Below are 15,936 nucleotides of genomic sequence, written 5' to 3' on the forward strand. Positions count from 1 at the left end.
CATCATGTCGCGGTGTCTAAAAAAAACCTCCATCTTTGGTTTTAGGTGCAAGCATTCCACAAGATCGATGAAGTCGACGGAGACAAAAAATGACACAGGACGGAGTGATGAAAAAGGAAGCGAAACCAAAAAAAAAAAAGAAAGATATTATTATTATTATTATTTAAAAAACAGAAATAGTTTGGTATAAGGTTTATGTATGTGGTTTAGGATATTATTTATAATACAATGGGTGTTTGGTTTGTTTGTTTGTTTGGGTTAAATTTGTTTGGTTTGTTTAGGCAAATCTATCTAATTTACGTTTCATTTCTTTACTTGATCTATCACTATTTCTTTTCTTTTTAATGACAATGACAGCACCGACGGAAAGGGATACTAGACCAACACCTCCTACTACGGCTCCAACTATAATTCTCCAAGTTTTCGAGTCGGTTTGGTCACATTGGTCATCACCCTTGTCAATCAGGAGTGGTGTAAAGTCGGGATCGAGAATACACTCTGCACAGAGTGGCATGGTGATTCCGAGCACTGCAAGGGATTGTCCTTGACCCAGCGAAGTTTGATTGATGAGATAGGTGGTTGAAATGGCCTGATGTCCATCCGACAAGACATAGTCGATGAATCGACCGTTGAATTGAACATTGTCCTTGACGACACGCAAGTACTGTAGTGATGACGATATTTCATTGTTGGTGAATGACTCCACCTCCTTGTCTTGACAATCGACCTGAATCAATTGTTCCTCATTGACAATGGTTTGAAAGACAACTCGTAGTGTTGCCAAATTAGAAGAGTATTGCCAGTTGGTGATATTAACCGATAGCTTAATCGAGTTGGCGCCAATATTAAGATCCTGGTTACCGAATCGGATGACACGTGCCTGTGAAGAAAATGAAATCACGGCTGAAATGTCAGTATTACCCAACAACATAGTTTCCTTGTCCGTGTCTGTAATATTAAGTGCGTAGATGGCTGTTGTCAATGTGGTATTGCTTGTAATATTGGCGTTCCAACTCTCAGTGAGCAACTCTTTCAATATACCACCCTCCATATCAATCTCTTGAATAGCAATGATTTCAAAACTAAAATCAACTCCATTCACATCAAATGATGTAGTTGGTGATGTTGTATTTACATCAATTGATGCATTTGCAACTGATGAAATTAAAATGAAATAAATATTAATTTAAATATTATTATTTAATTATTATTATTATTATTATCTTTTACATACATTGAGTATAACAAAAATCATCTGGATTATAATTTAATTGACAGATACATTTGCCATTGTCTTGGCATTGACCGTGACCATAACAATTTCTAGTATCGTCTATACATTTTTGTAGGAGATTGGTGGCAGGTGGTGGAGGAGGAACGAAATACAATACTTTGGCAGGACTGTTGAATGGCAGTGAATCGACAGTGACATTGACATAGGCATATCCAAATGTAGTTGGGGTACTGGCAAGAGTGCAGTTTATCCACGATTGGGATTTACTAGTGACCGTGCAACTCATGGTACCGTTGATCAAAACCGATGGGTTTTGTTGACCAAATATACCAAAATCACCAAATAAACTGATCAAAGTTTGATTGGATCCCTCAACCGAGCCAGATGAAGCAACTGGATATGGTTTTGAACAATTATTATAAAAGGTTGGTTTGTTACAAACACACAATCCACCATCATCACAATTACCATTTCCAGCACATTGTGATGTTTCAAATGTACATATATCTCTTGGAACAAGATCTAAAAGTAGAAAAATAGAAAAAAAAAAAAAAAGATAAAAGTTAGAAACAATTAAATTTAGATAAGATTAATCTTATCTTTCGTTACATACTTATACTTAGTAATGCATTGGCATTGTAATAGGGATTTGAAATATTAACGGTTAATGGACCATTTGGAATAATTCCTTTGATTTGACAATGAGCATTTCCATCGGTAGTAATATTGACAAAAGTACAAACGGTATTTGGGTGTCCAAGCAATTTAAAATTGTGAGGCATGTATCTATTAAACACGGTGGCTCCAATGTTTAATAAAATACCTTGTGTGTTTACAGTGAATGCATTCGAGCCAGAAAGTGTGATACCAGCTTCAATGACTGTGAATGGGAATGTAAGTAGTGGTATTTTTGCATTGAATGAAAGGTTGATTGTTTTCTTTGGTCCAACAACCGGATCAGTAGAAGTGTACAATAAAACTTCGTTTGGTTTGATTACCTCTAATCCACTCTCACTATTACCCCACCCCAATGCATATCCGCCAATCGTTGTCTTGTTAAATATTGTTACTAAATCTGTTGTATTAAATGTTAAATCTAAGAGTAGAAATCATTTCATTTTGTTAGTATCATCATAACCAATAAAACTCTATTTTTTTATCGAAACATACCACATGATGTAGGAGCAGGAACAGAAGTTGTAATAATATCAGGGTCACCAATATAACACATAAAGCAAGCTGGTAATGAGAGGAGGGATGTATTTCTTGATCTGAGCTTATGATTACAGAATGATTCTGGAACAGTACCAGAAAGATTTGGATTATCTTCAACATTTAAAATAAAACCATCATCCAAATCTGAAAAAACGGTCCATTGAATAGGTTGATCAATTAAATTTGATGGTAATCCCAATTCTCTTAATCCTCTTGGTAAAATTACATCTGGAATACTTTTAAATAGTGATCCACTAAAATTTCTATAATAATAAAGAAAAAAAAATTGAATAAATTAATTAATTAGTTATTATTATAGTTGGTGGTATATGGTTGTTGGGTGATAGGTAAACCTACAAATTTGTTAATGTAGTTGGGAAACCTGTTACAATTGGATAATCAGTCAACTCTGACTTTTTCAATGAAAACTTTGTAATACTTGTAAACAAACCCAAATCAGTTGGGAAAAAGTTTGATCCTCTTCCTGCTAGTAATCTATAATGATAATAATAATAATATAAATGTTAATATTATTAAAAATAATAGTCCAAATATGTATATATATATCTTACATTTCAACGACTGCATCTGGTTGATCAATATTTAGAATGTATCCATTATTATCTGAATCTAATTTACTAATAATTGTTTGGAAAAAAATAAATAAGTAAGACAAAATTTTGGTTGATATGGATGGATGGTTTTGTTTGATTTCATACATTATATCAGTAATTCTATTTTTAATTTGAACATTGACCAATGCAGCACCTTTAGAGTATAAACTCAAGTATTGTAACTTGGGAAGTGAAGTTGGTGAGATGACATAGGTTTGTTCCAAAAGTGGATTGAAATCCATATCAATGTGACTCAATAGTGGGAGATTCAATGTATCGTCGAGTTTCATTGTTTGAACGGTTGGTGTGTACACTGAAAAGTAGTCTAGATTAGAGTTATTGAAATAGGTTGGAATCGATAAAAGTGGATTATTATAGAGATTCACTCTATTTAATAATGGCATTCCAGTTGGGAAATCTTCTGGTACTATAACTAATGAATCATCACCATCAATCCTATATAGATATAAATTATAGTTAATATTATGAATAAATATTATATAAATTACATTTAAAATCATTTAGATTCATACGTAATGAGTGATAGATTTGGTAATGATTTTAATCGATCAAGGATATTTTGGTTGACATCTGTAACTGAAATGGGTTCTACTTGGAACGAGGTCAATTGTGGAAACACAAATACTAGAATGCTATTTGGTTGTGATGATGGAGTAACATATGTTGATGGTTCAATTAATCTTTTAAAAGAAAGAGTGAGTATGTAGGTAGGTAGGTAGAAACCAAAAAAATATTAATATTAATATTGATTCATTCTAACCCGGTCGACATTGGTGTTTCTTTGTACAAATAGTACGCAATACATACATTGTTGTTATATAATATTGATTACCAATAACTGAACAATTGAAATAACCAGATCCGCAAACATCTTGTTCGCTTTCTACTAAACCTAGTCCATACTGTCTATTTAACCAATAGCAAGAATTCACTAGAGTAGTTAAGGTATGAATAAATGAATGAATAAATGAATACTACTATTGTCGTACTAGTCTACAGATACATACATTCAAGGGCACTAAGAGGTGTAGTTTGTGCATTGACACACAATGTGTTTAAAATTAAAGATAATAGTATGGCAATGGTGGTGCTACACAGCACAACGAATGTCGACCACCGTATCATTTTTTTAATTTTTTGTGATAGTATCTGTAATCTATATATCTGTACCTATGTTGATTAATACGAACTATTGTACTATAAAAAGAGAGAAGAATAAAGGATAGTCTTAGACTCCAAAAATATCAAAGAAAAGATCTAAATATAATGAGGAGAGAAGGGGAGTTAGGAATCCCTTTTTGTGGTGCAAAACTGATCGATCTTACGAGCTAGGCTTTACTGCGCAATAAGGGCACTCCCCTCACCTTAACTACTTTAGTGAATTCTCAAGCCCCACCTCGCAACCGTCTTGAGAATCACCCGAAAAAACCAAAAAAAGATCGTCATGATCCATTGCGCAGAGTATTAATATTTATTTATTATTTATTATTTGTTTATTTTTAGATAGAAAACAAAAATCATATCGGTAGCAACGGTTCTTTTTGATATCACTCTTGAGTAATTTAAAAGGATCCAAATGACTATGACAACTGATAATGTATTGGAGTAGGGATGTATGGCCACCATCGTTTGAACCAATACTAAAAGCTTTGCGAATATTATAATATGATAATTGATAGCCACACTTTTGAACAAGATAGTCAAGCACTTGATAACGACCAAATTCAATGGCACTTGAAGCAATTTTTGGCAAGTCTCCTGGGGTGTATCGATACCGCAGAATAGAGTCGAGAAAAAGTTTGACTATATCAAAGTGACCATATCGAATGGCACTGGGGATAATATATAGAGTAGCAATCATTGGAAATGATAGTGGACGCCATTTCAAGAGATCATTGATAATATATTGTACCAATTCAATTGATCCTATGTGCACTCTGTACTGCTGATATCATTGTTGGTTCCATTTGTCGGTCTGTATAATCTATGTCGACAAACTTGGTCATAGCTCTAAAAAACTCGAGGTTTCCAGAGATGGCTACCACTTGAAGTAAATCAAATGAAAAGATATAGTCTTTTGGCACTTGTGACAGGATTAGATCTGTGATTTGATAGTGTCCATAAAGCAATGCTATCTCTAGTGCTGTCTGCATTTCCTCGACTTTGAGAGACTTGTTGTCTTCAAATCGATCAGATTTAATCTTTTTGATCAACCACTTTGCAAATTGGTTGAATTGAGCTGCCCTTGAGAGGAAATCGAGTTGTTTGATGTAGATAAGGCGTCAAAAAAATGGGTGATACTTTAGGTATATCTTTTTAATAAAAGGTAAATGACCACATTGTATGGCACGATTGATTACTCTTTCAATGTATCCAGTATTATCTTGTTGATGATATTCTTGGTCGAAATGGTTATTATCCTTGTCCACTTCATCTATACATGTAACAAATTGTGTGGTTGGGTAGGCCTTTTTAATTTCTCTTCGGATCATGGAATTGTAAACTTTGTTGCCGTGGTCGTGGTAATAAGTAAACACCCAATCGACATTGTCTCGTACCCTATGGTCAGACAATAGTAGCAATAATTCTGGTTCTCGTTGTTCCAATATGGTTGCTCGTATCATACCTTGAACCCATTCATTCTTCCGTGGAATATCCTGTACTCTACCAGACTCTATCATCCATCTAAGATAAACCCATTTATATTCTTTTCATCGGTGTCTTTGTCCGTGATACACTCGATGATACTCTTTCTTTGTTGTCCACTATGATAGGTGGCCAGTTTTGATTCGATATATTCTATCATTTCAATATTACTATGTGTTACAGGTGACGGGTGTGTCGTTGGTGATAATGATGGTACGGTTTGGTTTTTCTGATTGTCAAAGAGTGCTTGATTATGATAGCTGGGGAGTGGTGGTACCTCCTCTTCATCATTACCTAAGAGATAGCCCAACCAACTTAAATATTGGTATGTACACTTGACGAATTGTGCTTCATTCAAGTTATTTGTTGTTGATCCCAAAGATTCCGAGAATGTGATTTTAAATACATCAATTGGTAGATAGAAATGATAATATTGCAGCTCGATTGCAATAGGATGTCGTTGTATGGTGACGTGGGGCATGACCGGTAGATTGGGGGGTAGTTCTTGTATCCACAGACATATTAGGCGGGCTATCTCAGGAGCAACTATCCATGATTGAAGTACTGATACTCCACATTGCATAACCACCGTCTTGTTGTGTTCTTGATAGTATTAACTTGAGTGGGTGTACTGTTGATCGATTCTTTGCAGCTGCAGCAACCACAGAATAACAAAGAAATAGATGACTATATTTAAAGTAGATATAGTCAAATACGTCAATATCTTGTTCAGTCACCATCTTACACACAAATGCAACATCATTACTATTGAGTAATGTTGTTAAATGTCGATGTACCAACTTGTGTTTGAGTAGTCTTGGATATCGATTTCTAATCATCCACGTGACACTCTTTATATCTTTGTATCTGTACATTCGCATTGGATCAGCAGGTAAACTACCATCTCCCAAATATTTGGATCAGTGAATCTCAATTCGTTTAATCCTTTTTGTTATTTTAATAGTTCTTCTGATTTGTAGTTCACAATATAAATATTATATTTGTGTGGTGATGATCTTCTCTTTTCTGGTGTTGAGAAAACTGGTGAAAACGGGTTGATGACAATGCTCAGCATGAGATATTTTAATGAGTCATTGTCACATTCAATTTCATTTATTTACTTGTACACATATAAAATATATATTTAATAACAAAAGATGACAGATATCAATCAATTAGCTCAAAATTGGTTAAAATGGGATAGAAACCCAAAGACACACAAGGAGATTGAGCAATTAGTAGAAGCTAAAGATGAAAATGAATTAAGAGCTAGATTAGAGAATAGAATTGCTTTTGGTACTGCTGGTATTGTATCAACAACGATCGTTCAATCACATATGAATATGTAATTATTAATAGTTAATCACTATATTTAGGTTTAAGAGGACCAATGAAAGCAGGTTTTGCAAACATGAATGATTTAACAGTGATTCAAGCAAGTCAAGGTCTTAGTATCTATGTTCAAGAAACAATTTCACAAGCTCAATCAAAGGGTGTAGTTGTTGGATATGATGGTAGATACAATTCAGAAGTATTTGCTAAATTGACAGCTGCTACTTTTGCATCAAAAGGTTTCAAAGTTTATTTGTTCTCAAAGATTGTACCAACTCCATTTGTTGTATGTAGAAAGAGAAAAATATATCTAAATATATATATAAATATAAATATTGCATTTACTAATATTTATAAATTTATAATTTAGGCATTTGCAGTACCAGAACTTGGTGCAAGTGTTGGTGTTATGGTAACTGCATCACATAATCCAAAGGATGATAATGGATATAAAGTTTATTGGGATAATGGATGTCAAATTAATACTCCACATGATAAGGGTATTGCCAAACAAATTGATTTAAATTTAGAACCATGGACTGTAAGTGATAATTAATCAATCAATTAATATTAAATATCATTTTGTTAATTTCCTTTTTTTCTATTTAGATTAATATTGATAAATTACTTTCAAGTGAATTAGTCAACGATCCATTGGAAACAATTAGTAATGCATATTTTTCAAAGATTTATAGTTATAGTGTCAAGAATCGTTCGACACCATTAGAGTTGGCAAATGAAAAGGTTGTTTATACTGCTATGCACGGAGTAGGAGGTGATTATGTTAAAAAGGCGTTTGAAACATTTAAATTACCACCCTATGTTGAAGTAGCTCAACAAATCAAACCAGATCCAGCATTCCCAACGGTTGCCTTCCCCAACCCAGAGGAAGGAAAAGGTGCTTTGAAACTTTCAATTGAAACTGCAGAATCTGTAAACAGCAGACTCATTCTTGCCAATGATCCAGATGCTGATAGATTGGCAGTTGCTGAAAAATTAAAAGAGTTTGTAGTACAAAGAAGAAAAGAAAAAGAAAAAGAAAAAGAAAGAGTATTAATATTTTATTTTTTTATTATTATTTGTTTAGTGGATCATGGAAAGTATTTAATGGAAATGAAATTGGTATTTTATTGGCAGATTGGGCATGGACCAATGCAAAGATTAATCATCCAGATGTACCAGCCGAAAAATTCTTTATGATTAATACTGCTGTTAGTTCGGCCATGCTAAAGACAATGGCAAAGAAGGAAGGATACATTTGCGAGGAGACCTTGACAGGATTCAAATGGGTTGGTAACAAGGCCAAGGAGATGATTGACCAAGGTTACAAGTTCTTGTTTGCCTATGAAGAGGCTATTGGATTCATGTATGGTGACGTTTCTTTGGACAAGGATGGTGTCAGATGCGCACCAATCTTTGCTGAATACGCACTCAACCTTTACGCCAATGGATCATCGTGTCAAGACCACTTGGACCATCTCATGCAACGTTATGGCTACCACATTAGCAAGAATAGATACTTTTTCTGCTACGAGCCATCCAAGATGGTCAGAATATTCAACGACATTCGCAAGTCAAACAACGGCCAATTCCCAGACAAGTGTGGTCCCTATGAAATCATCCGTATCCGTGATTTGACAGTCGACTATGACACTGCCTACCCAGACAACAAGGCTCGTCTCCCAGTCAGCACTTCCACCCAAATGATCACCTTTTACTTTAAGAATGGTGCCATTGCAACCCTTCGTGGTAGTGGAACCGAGCCAAAACTCAAATACTATGTTGAAATGATTGGAGACAACAAACAAGAGGTTGAATCTACCCTTCAACAAGTCGTTCAACAAGTAATTGACAACTTCCTTCAACCAGTTGTAAATCAACTTACTCCACCAAAAGATGATTAAAAAAAAAAATTAAATAAATAAATAAATACAAAATAAATATATTTTTTGTTGTTGTAAAATTTAATGAAAATATTTAAATATCTAATTTATTTATTTAATATTTATTATTTAATGAATTGAAATAATTGAACCATTTGATAAACCAAATAGTTCAGGTTGATTAGGAGAATAAACTTTGGTTGGTGGAAGTGAATAAACTCCAAAGGAACTAGTGACAACTGCAAAGTAAGAGACTGTGTAACTACCTGCCAAGATATCTGTGCCTTGGAAGATGACCTTGTCTTTTCTAGTTTCTCTGTAGCCAAATGGAGAATACCAATAGTAACGAACGGTATCCCATTGTGGTGGAGTGTCTGGATTTTGATAGATGTTATTGTCTAGTGGTTCAATTACCGATGGTAATGGATCTTCGACATAGATAACTCCAACATCATCGTGAGTCGTAACCGATATGACAACCTCTACATAATCACCATACTTGAAGGTTGTTGAACTTTGACTATTACTACTACTACTACTACTGTTGGTGTTCATAAATTTAATGACCTTTTCTACATAGAAACCATTGTATACTGGTTTGTCTGGTAGTTTGGTTGGTACATATTCAATACCAACAGCAACCGACACTTCTCCAACACCAACTACTGAGAATAATAATTTTCCACTATTATTACTATTATTGTTACCACTTACAAGTCCATCAAACTGAATAATCTTTTGAATATTCTTTGGACTTGTAGTATTAAATGATTGAGAGAGTAATAGATTGTTGACAGAGTTTTTGTAGGCACTAAATGTAAGATTTGGTTGGGTACTGTTTTTAGCCAGGTCATAACAAGTCATTGCAATGATAGAGAGGGCCATCTGTTCACTTGAAACACCTGGTACCCACTTGTCAAAGGTGATGCTGGGGACGACACCACCCGACGCTATAAAGTTGACCATCTTTTCAAGGAATGGAGTGTCCATATGCTTGGCCATGATAAATGAAATCGATGCGTAAATGGTCAATGAAAGAGATGATCTACCTCCTCCTCCAGTGACATAGGCAGTTCTACCTTGGATACGAATTGCATTTTCAAGGTTTTGAATGACAGTTGGAATAAATGAAGATTGGTCACCGTCTCCATTCAAAAGTGTTGCAATCATAAAGTAGGATTGACATTGAAGATCGCAATTATCTGAAATGTTGGCAGACAGAGCATTAAACGAGTAGAGTTCTATGAGTTCATCATTGGATGGTGCCCAATAATAACCAAGTGCAATACTAGCGAGACCGATCAGACTCTTGTCAACAGTATGATTGCCTTGATGTGCAGTGGTGACCAATTCGTTGACATAGGTGTCGATAAAACGTTGCCAGTCGCTAAAGTGAGCATCCAACAACACCCATCCATCAATGTGCTTGAGTCCCTTCATGAGATTTCGCAATTGGAGGGCGTATAGAGTAGGATAGAAACTACCAGTTACATCGGTTGGATACCATTTGATGTTACCCGAGACATATCTATCGAAACCCAACATGACAACCTTTAGTTGAGCCTGAGCTTCGTTGATGAGGGTGGTATTGGCATTGTAACTGGTCAGAGAGGCATAGGTTACCTGTTTTGATAGTTGGTCGACCGAAGATGGTGTTCTGTCATTACCAATGGACAATAGCTTGTTGCACATGGTTTCTACGGATGGGTAACGTCCGACACCGACAACCATGTTCAATTGTCCAGTACCTGGTTCAGTATCTGGCAAGTTGATTCCTTCTTCTACAGTGGTATTACTTGAAACAGCCATACTTGTACCAACATACATTGACAGTTGACGTCCGAGTACATCAAATTGAACCTCGATTGAGTCTAAAAGACGGTTGTCCAAATAGACAAACAATCCCAAATCAACAGTTCCCTTTTTAAGTGCTTTGAAATTAAATAAACTGTTGATGGTGGTTCCATTTGACGACAAGGCAACAATTTTACTGTAGCCTTCGGTAGATTCTGCGACAGAGGGATCAACCACCTTGACTACAAGTCTCATAATTCCAGATTGCGTTAGCTTGGGGTTGGAGATGACAATGGAAGCACCAAGATTGAATGTATCGCCAATACGAACAAATCTAGGGATGATTGGTAAAATATTGACATCCTTTCTTGAAGTGAGCGATGTTTCAGTAGAGTAGAGATAGTCTGTTGATTTGGAAACAACAAATGCTCGGACTTGGAATGTTGTAATGTCGTCGGGTAATCTAAAGGTAACCTGTCCTTTACCACCTTTGATGAGAACCTTGCTAGCAAAGAGAGGTGTAGTTTGGAAATTATTACGAAGCGATGTTTTAGAATTGTCTGTTTTTCCGCCGCTACCGGCGTCAGGTGCTGGTGGACCACGAGATTTGGCAGCAATGGCATCAAACGACATTGGAATACCAGTATCTGCAGCTTCAAGGTTAACAATACCTCCTCCAGTTGTACCTCCATAGGAAGCATAGTATCGGTGACGGTATGGATTGGCCATATTGGTGAGATAGTTGAAAAGATTCTTGAAAAAGGCTGGATCTTCAACTTCAAATCCACTCCAATCCGATATCCATTGATCGATTTTGAATCGTCTGAGGAGTATTTCTGCTTGTTTTGCGTAGGATCTGGTCAGCCCCTTGGTAGACTGATCGTACGATACAAAGCTGTGGGCATACATTGAAAAGGATTGACTGTCTGGCAGTTGTGATGGAACGAGGTCGAGAACACGTTTATCGACCACCATGACACATGCCTCGACTTGGTCTTGGAAAGGTTTTCCATTATCGAGTTGGTCAACGTGGAGGGTGATGGTCGTTTCAGAGTCGGGTGATACAATCTCGCTCTCCAACGAAACAGATAGATTGAGAATAGGTTGCACCTTGACATTCAAATTGATGCTTCCCGATGCACTCTTGGCAGAGAGTGGATCATATACTTGCGACACTGTACCTGCACCAATCTTGTATCCCACCTCGTGTCCTTGAATCGAGATGACTGCAAACATTCCCAAAGTCTGGCACTTTGGAACCACCTTGATCGTGTAGTTGTTGAATCCATAGCCAACTTTGAATTGGTCATTGGTAGTCTTGGAGTCACATCCCCAGTAAAACAATGCTCTTGCCTCTTTGAATGGATTCCAATAGGTGATAACAACCTTGTCGCCGACATAGTGGTTATTGTCATTGGTAAACAATTTCAAATCGTGGTTGGATTCTGTGATGATGTTGTTGGGTGAGTATCCATAATAGACATAGTGGTCTTGTCTGTCCTCAATCTCCAAGGTCTGTACTACCACCTGCTTGGTTTTTGGCTCGATACCCCTGACGACAATCACATTCTCTACAAAATCTTCAAACGTGAATGTGCACTGAGGGAAGCGAGCATCATCATACTGTTCTCTCTTTTCACTCTGAATGGTGCACAGTACATTGGATTGCTTGTTGTTGTCTTGGTGATAGTGACGATTCTTTTTTCCATTTTTACGTTTTCTATCTGCGCTGTCTGCATTCTTTTCAGTGACACTGAGAGCCAATATCTCCCAATGAGTCAATTGAACGGTGAGTGCAACATTTTCAATGGTTTCACCAGTTGGTACATAATACATTCTAGCATTGAGACCTTGTGGAATGTATGGTACTTTGGACGACTGACTAGAGAATGCGACCAAGGTGATTTCAATGTCATAGGGATCGACCAAAACAAAACGTTCAAATGTGTTTGACATGACTGTGGCTCTGGTAGGATCGATATAAAAGGCAGAGAATTCAATCTGACTCTTGATATCATATTTGGCCGATGGGAAACTAAATGTATATGACGCATTTCCATCTTTACTGGTTGTAACTGATACTTGTTCCGTTTGTGATGGATCACCAATTAATTTCCAACCAAGTTTAACCATTTGACCATTACTAGGTTCTCCAATATAATTGGTTGTCGATACATAAACTGTAATCTTTGAATCTTCATCATATTTAATATAATCATCTTTTGTACTAATCTCTAATATTCCAGTTGGTATTCTTGGATCTGCAATCAATACATCTATAGAGTAAACAAAAAATAAATTGAATTAATAAAAGATTTTCAATGTTTTAAAATATTATTATGATTATTATTATTTACCTGTATTGCTATAAAAATTATTTGAACTTTTATCAGTTACACTTGAACCAGAGATTGAAAGAGAGTAATAACCATAATTGGTACCTGGTGGGATAGGGATTGAAATATTGAGAGAATTGTAGACATCGTCAAAATCGACCACCTTGTCAAATGTTTGAAGTGTACCAAGAATAGTCCATTGAACCGATATTTTGAAGATGAGATCGAGGATGATATCCTTGGGACCGTTCAAATAGGCCTTTAGATGAATAGTGTCACCTGCATTATAGAGTTTACGATCAGTGATGATTTGAGAGTTAATTCTTGGACTAGTACCATAAGGTCCATAGGTATTGGAACGATAAGTAAATAGTTTTCCACCATACTCTACAACAATCCAATTTAATCTGAAACCAGCCAAATTAAAAGTAACCAATCCCTTTTTATCAGATATTGATTTACCTATCAATTGTAAATTGTCAACGTTGTAATCACCTTGTTTTAGACCGTATCCATAGACTGTGGCATTGGCAACATTGGAAGCATCCTTTAATAAAAAGATCCAATAAATGATTTCATTACCAATGTCTAGACGTGTCACACCCAACTGAGTGGCTTGCACCAACTCTGATGAATAGATGGCAGTACAATCGTATGAATAGTCTGTTCTAATTTGAAGGTATGATCCCGATGGTTTAAACGCTGCAACATTATCAATCTTTGCAGTGTACACTGTATTGTTGCTATCAACAATCAATGGTATACTTTGTTGTGACTGTGATGGGATGATAAATGGTTTTCTAGATGAATCTTCCAATGTCTTTAATACACCAATTATATTATTCTTTGTAATTGGATATGCATACATTTTAAAATCAACATTTGAACATGGTTTGTTTGGATTATATGTTAAAAATGATTTTTTTGTTTCCTAAATGTAAAAAAAAATAAAAATAAACATAAATTAATATCATACTCTATTTTTCTTTTTTGTTTTTTTTGTTTATAAACATACTAAAAGATTTTGATAAAAAATCATTGATTGATTTGGAAATGATATGGTTGAATCAAAAATGGGAGATCTAGCATAAGCAATATAATTATTACCAATACTCATATTAAAGGTATGAGTTTGAGCAAGTAATGGTAAATTCCAACCATCCAATATTGGTTTGTTTTTAGGTGGTGAAACAATGAGTTTATAAGTGGTGGATGGTTTAAGTTTTGCTTCCAATTCAATGACTGTTGGCGTAATGATTGATACCTTTAAATCAAGTGATGGTTTAAGGCTAAATACTTGAGCAAGATCCTCTTCCGTTACACTTGGCATTAATGAATGGCGAACATATAATCTTTGTCTATGATGAGTTGCTTCTGATTCACTAAAAAATAAATAAATAGATTTAATAATTAATCAATCAAATAAGATAAAGTCTCTATCTTCTATCTTTTTCTATTCTTACATGAAATAAAAATTAAATGGGTATAAACCATTAACTTTAACACTAATGGCTTCAGATAGTGGACCAGAGCTATTGTGGATACGAATACCTTGAGGTATTTCAATGACATAGGTAGAGTATGGGTTGACCTCTAGTTGGCTGCCAAGTGTGATACACACCTCTTTTTCTCCACACCCTTCACCGGTGAGATAGGTGATTTTGAGGACCGCAGCATTCTTTGATTCGTATTGGTAGACACGCATTGCTTCTTTAACACGATCAATCTCAAAGAGCGACGAAATGTACAGTTTGATGACTGCGTCGGGTGGCACTTCATAGTTGTCCTTGTAGTCTTGTTCATCGACTCTTCTAGCGGGTGTGTAGGTTGTCCACTCGCCATTAGTCATCTCAGAAGACCGATTGGATGTGATCGAAGTGATTGACAGTGATGGAGATGCAGTGTAGTAGGCTATGGGTGGTGGCACGGATGAGATGGCCAATCCATCGTACGACTTTAACGTTTCATCGACACTGAATTGACACTGTAGGTCTGATGGCCATCCATTGACCAATACATCGAATCTTGCAATCGATGTGGTCACCCAACGATAACTACCGGCCGGTACTGGAGTATCCGATCCTTTGCAACTCAGCTTGAATGGAAAGTAGGTAGATGGTTCACCAAGTGCAATAATCGGTCTGTTAAATGCCACAATGATAGGTTGTGTGCCAGACAATTGGTAAGGTGTCTTATCATCTCCTTCATTCTTTGGTACAATGTCTATTACTTTGATTGGGAATGATCGTAGTGATGGTATATTATCATTACCTCCGTCACCATTACCATTATCATCAGAAGAAGATACTTCCAAGACAACTTTTGCAGCGGCAGGTTGCTCTTGTTCATTGTCTACTAAATGTGACGTTTGAAGTGGTAGTTTAATAGGTGTTGGTTGTCTCTCTATACATGGATGAGCAGGCTCTGGTGGAGGAGGTGGTGGAGAAGATAGTGCTGATGAATCAACAAACACATGATGATTATTATTATTTACATATAGTATTATAAAAAAGAAGAACAATAACAATATTGATAATCGTTTCAAACTATCCATCGATCATCAAAACTTTAATTATTTAACAAACAACAAAATATTAATATTAATACACCTTTTTTAAAAATTAAATAAAGTAAGTTATGTTTGTTGTTAATGGATGGGTGGGTGTATAAATAAATATATAAATATATCTATAATCCTAAAGGAGATTAATTATTATTAAAAGTCAAACTATTAGTTAATTATTATTATTAATGGTGTTGTGAGTAAGTAATTAAAATATTTATTTGACAATGATGATTTAAATAAGGCTGACACCGTATCCTGATGATGATCAGTAGCTAGCTAGTTAGTAGGTACATAT

At 35.6% G+C, this 15,936-nt stretch overlaps 4 protein-coding genes across 4 annotated transcripts; 1 reads left to right on the top strand and 3 right to left on the bottom strand.

Annotated features, from left to right (window-relative positions):
• Nucleotides 1-277: 277 nt before the first annotated feature.
• On the bottom strand, nt 278-4,209 carry DFA_03819 (notch-like protein; the record flags this gene model as incomplete). Its single annotated transcript, XM_004366172.1, has 10 exons — nt 278-1,155; nt 1,235-1,756; nt 1,848-2,330; nt 2,405-2,712; nt 2,807-2,944; nt 3,022-3,087; nt 3,169-3,519; nt 3,597-3,764; nt 3,892-4,015; nt 4,092-4,209. The coding sequence occupies 10 exons, from the start codon at nt 4,207-4,209 to the stop codon at nt 278-280; spliced, it is 3,156 nt and encodes a 1,051-aa protein (XP_004366229.1).
• Nucleotides 4,210-5,000: 791 nt separating this feature from the next.
• On the bottom strand, nt 5,001-6,605 carry DFA_03820 (uncharacterized protein; the record flags this gene model as incomplete). Its single annotated transcript, XM_004366173.1, has 4 exons — nt 5,001-5,328; nt 5,386-5,758; nt 5,833-6,276; nt 6,302-6,605. 4 exons carry the CDS (start codon nt 6,603-6,605, stop codon nt 5,001-5,003), a joined length of 1,449 nt encoding a protein of 482 aa, XP_004366230.1.
• Nucleotides 6,606-6,887: 282 nt separating this feature from the next.
• On the top strand, nt 6,888-8,966 carry pgmB (phosphoglucomutase; the record flags this gene model as incomplete). The annotated part of the gene is made up of 5 exons (XM_004366174.1): nt 6,888-7,075; nt 7,114-7,348; nt 7,433-7,603; nt 7,672-8,066; nt 8,150-8,966. 5 exons carry the CDS (start codon nt 6,888-6,890, stop codon nt 8,964-8,966), a joined length of 1,806 nt encoding a protein of 601 aa, XP_004366231.1.
• A 108-nt stretch (nt 8,967-9,074) lies between these two features.
• DFA_03822 (uncharacterized protein) lies at nt 9,075-15,629 on the bottom strand (the record flags this gene model as incomplete). Its single annotated transcript, XM_004366175.1, has 4 exons — nt 9,075-13,015; nt 13,097-14,006; nt 14,091-14,457; nt 14,539-15,629. The coding sequence occupies 4 exons, from the start codon at nt 15,627-15,629 to the stop codon at nt 9,075-9,077; spliced, it is 6,309 nt and encodes a 2,102-aa protein (XP_004366232.1).
• Nucleotides 15,630-15,936: the final 307 nt, after the last annotated feature.

This window comes from Cavenderia fasciculata (genome assembly GCF_000203815.1).
Source record: "Cavenderia fasciculata unplaced genomic scaffold Scf_Dfasci-G-b-285a01.f1-5, whole genome shotgun sequence".
NCBI classification, from domain to species: domain Eukaryota; phylum Evosea; class Eumycetozoa; order Acytosteliales; family Cavenderiaceae; genus Cavenderia; species Cavenderia fasciculata.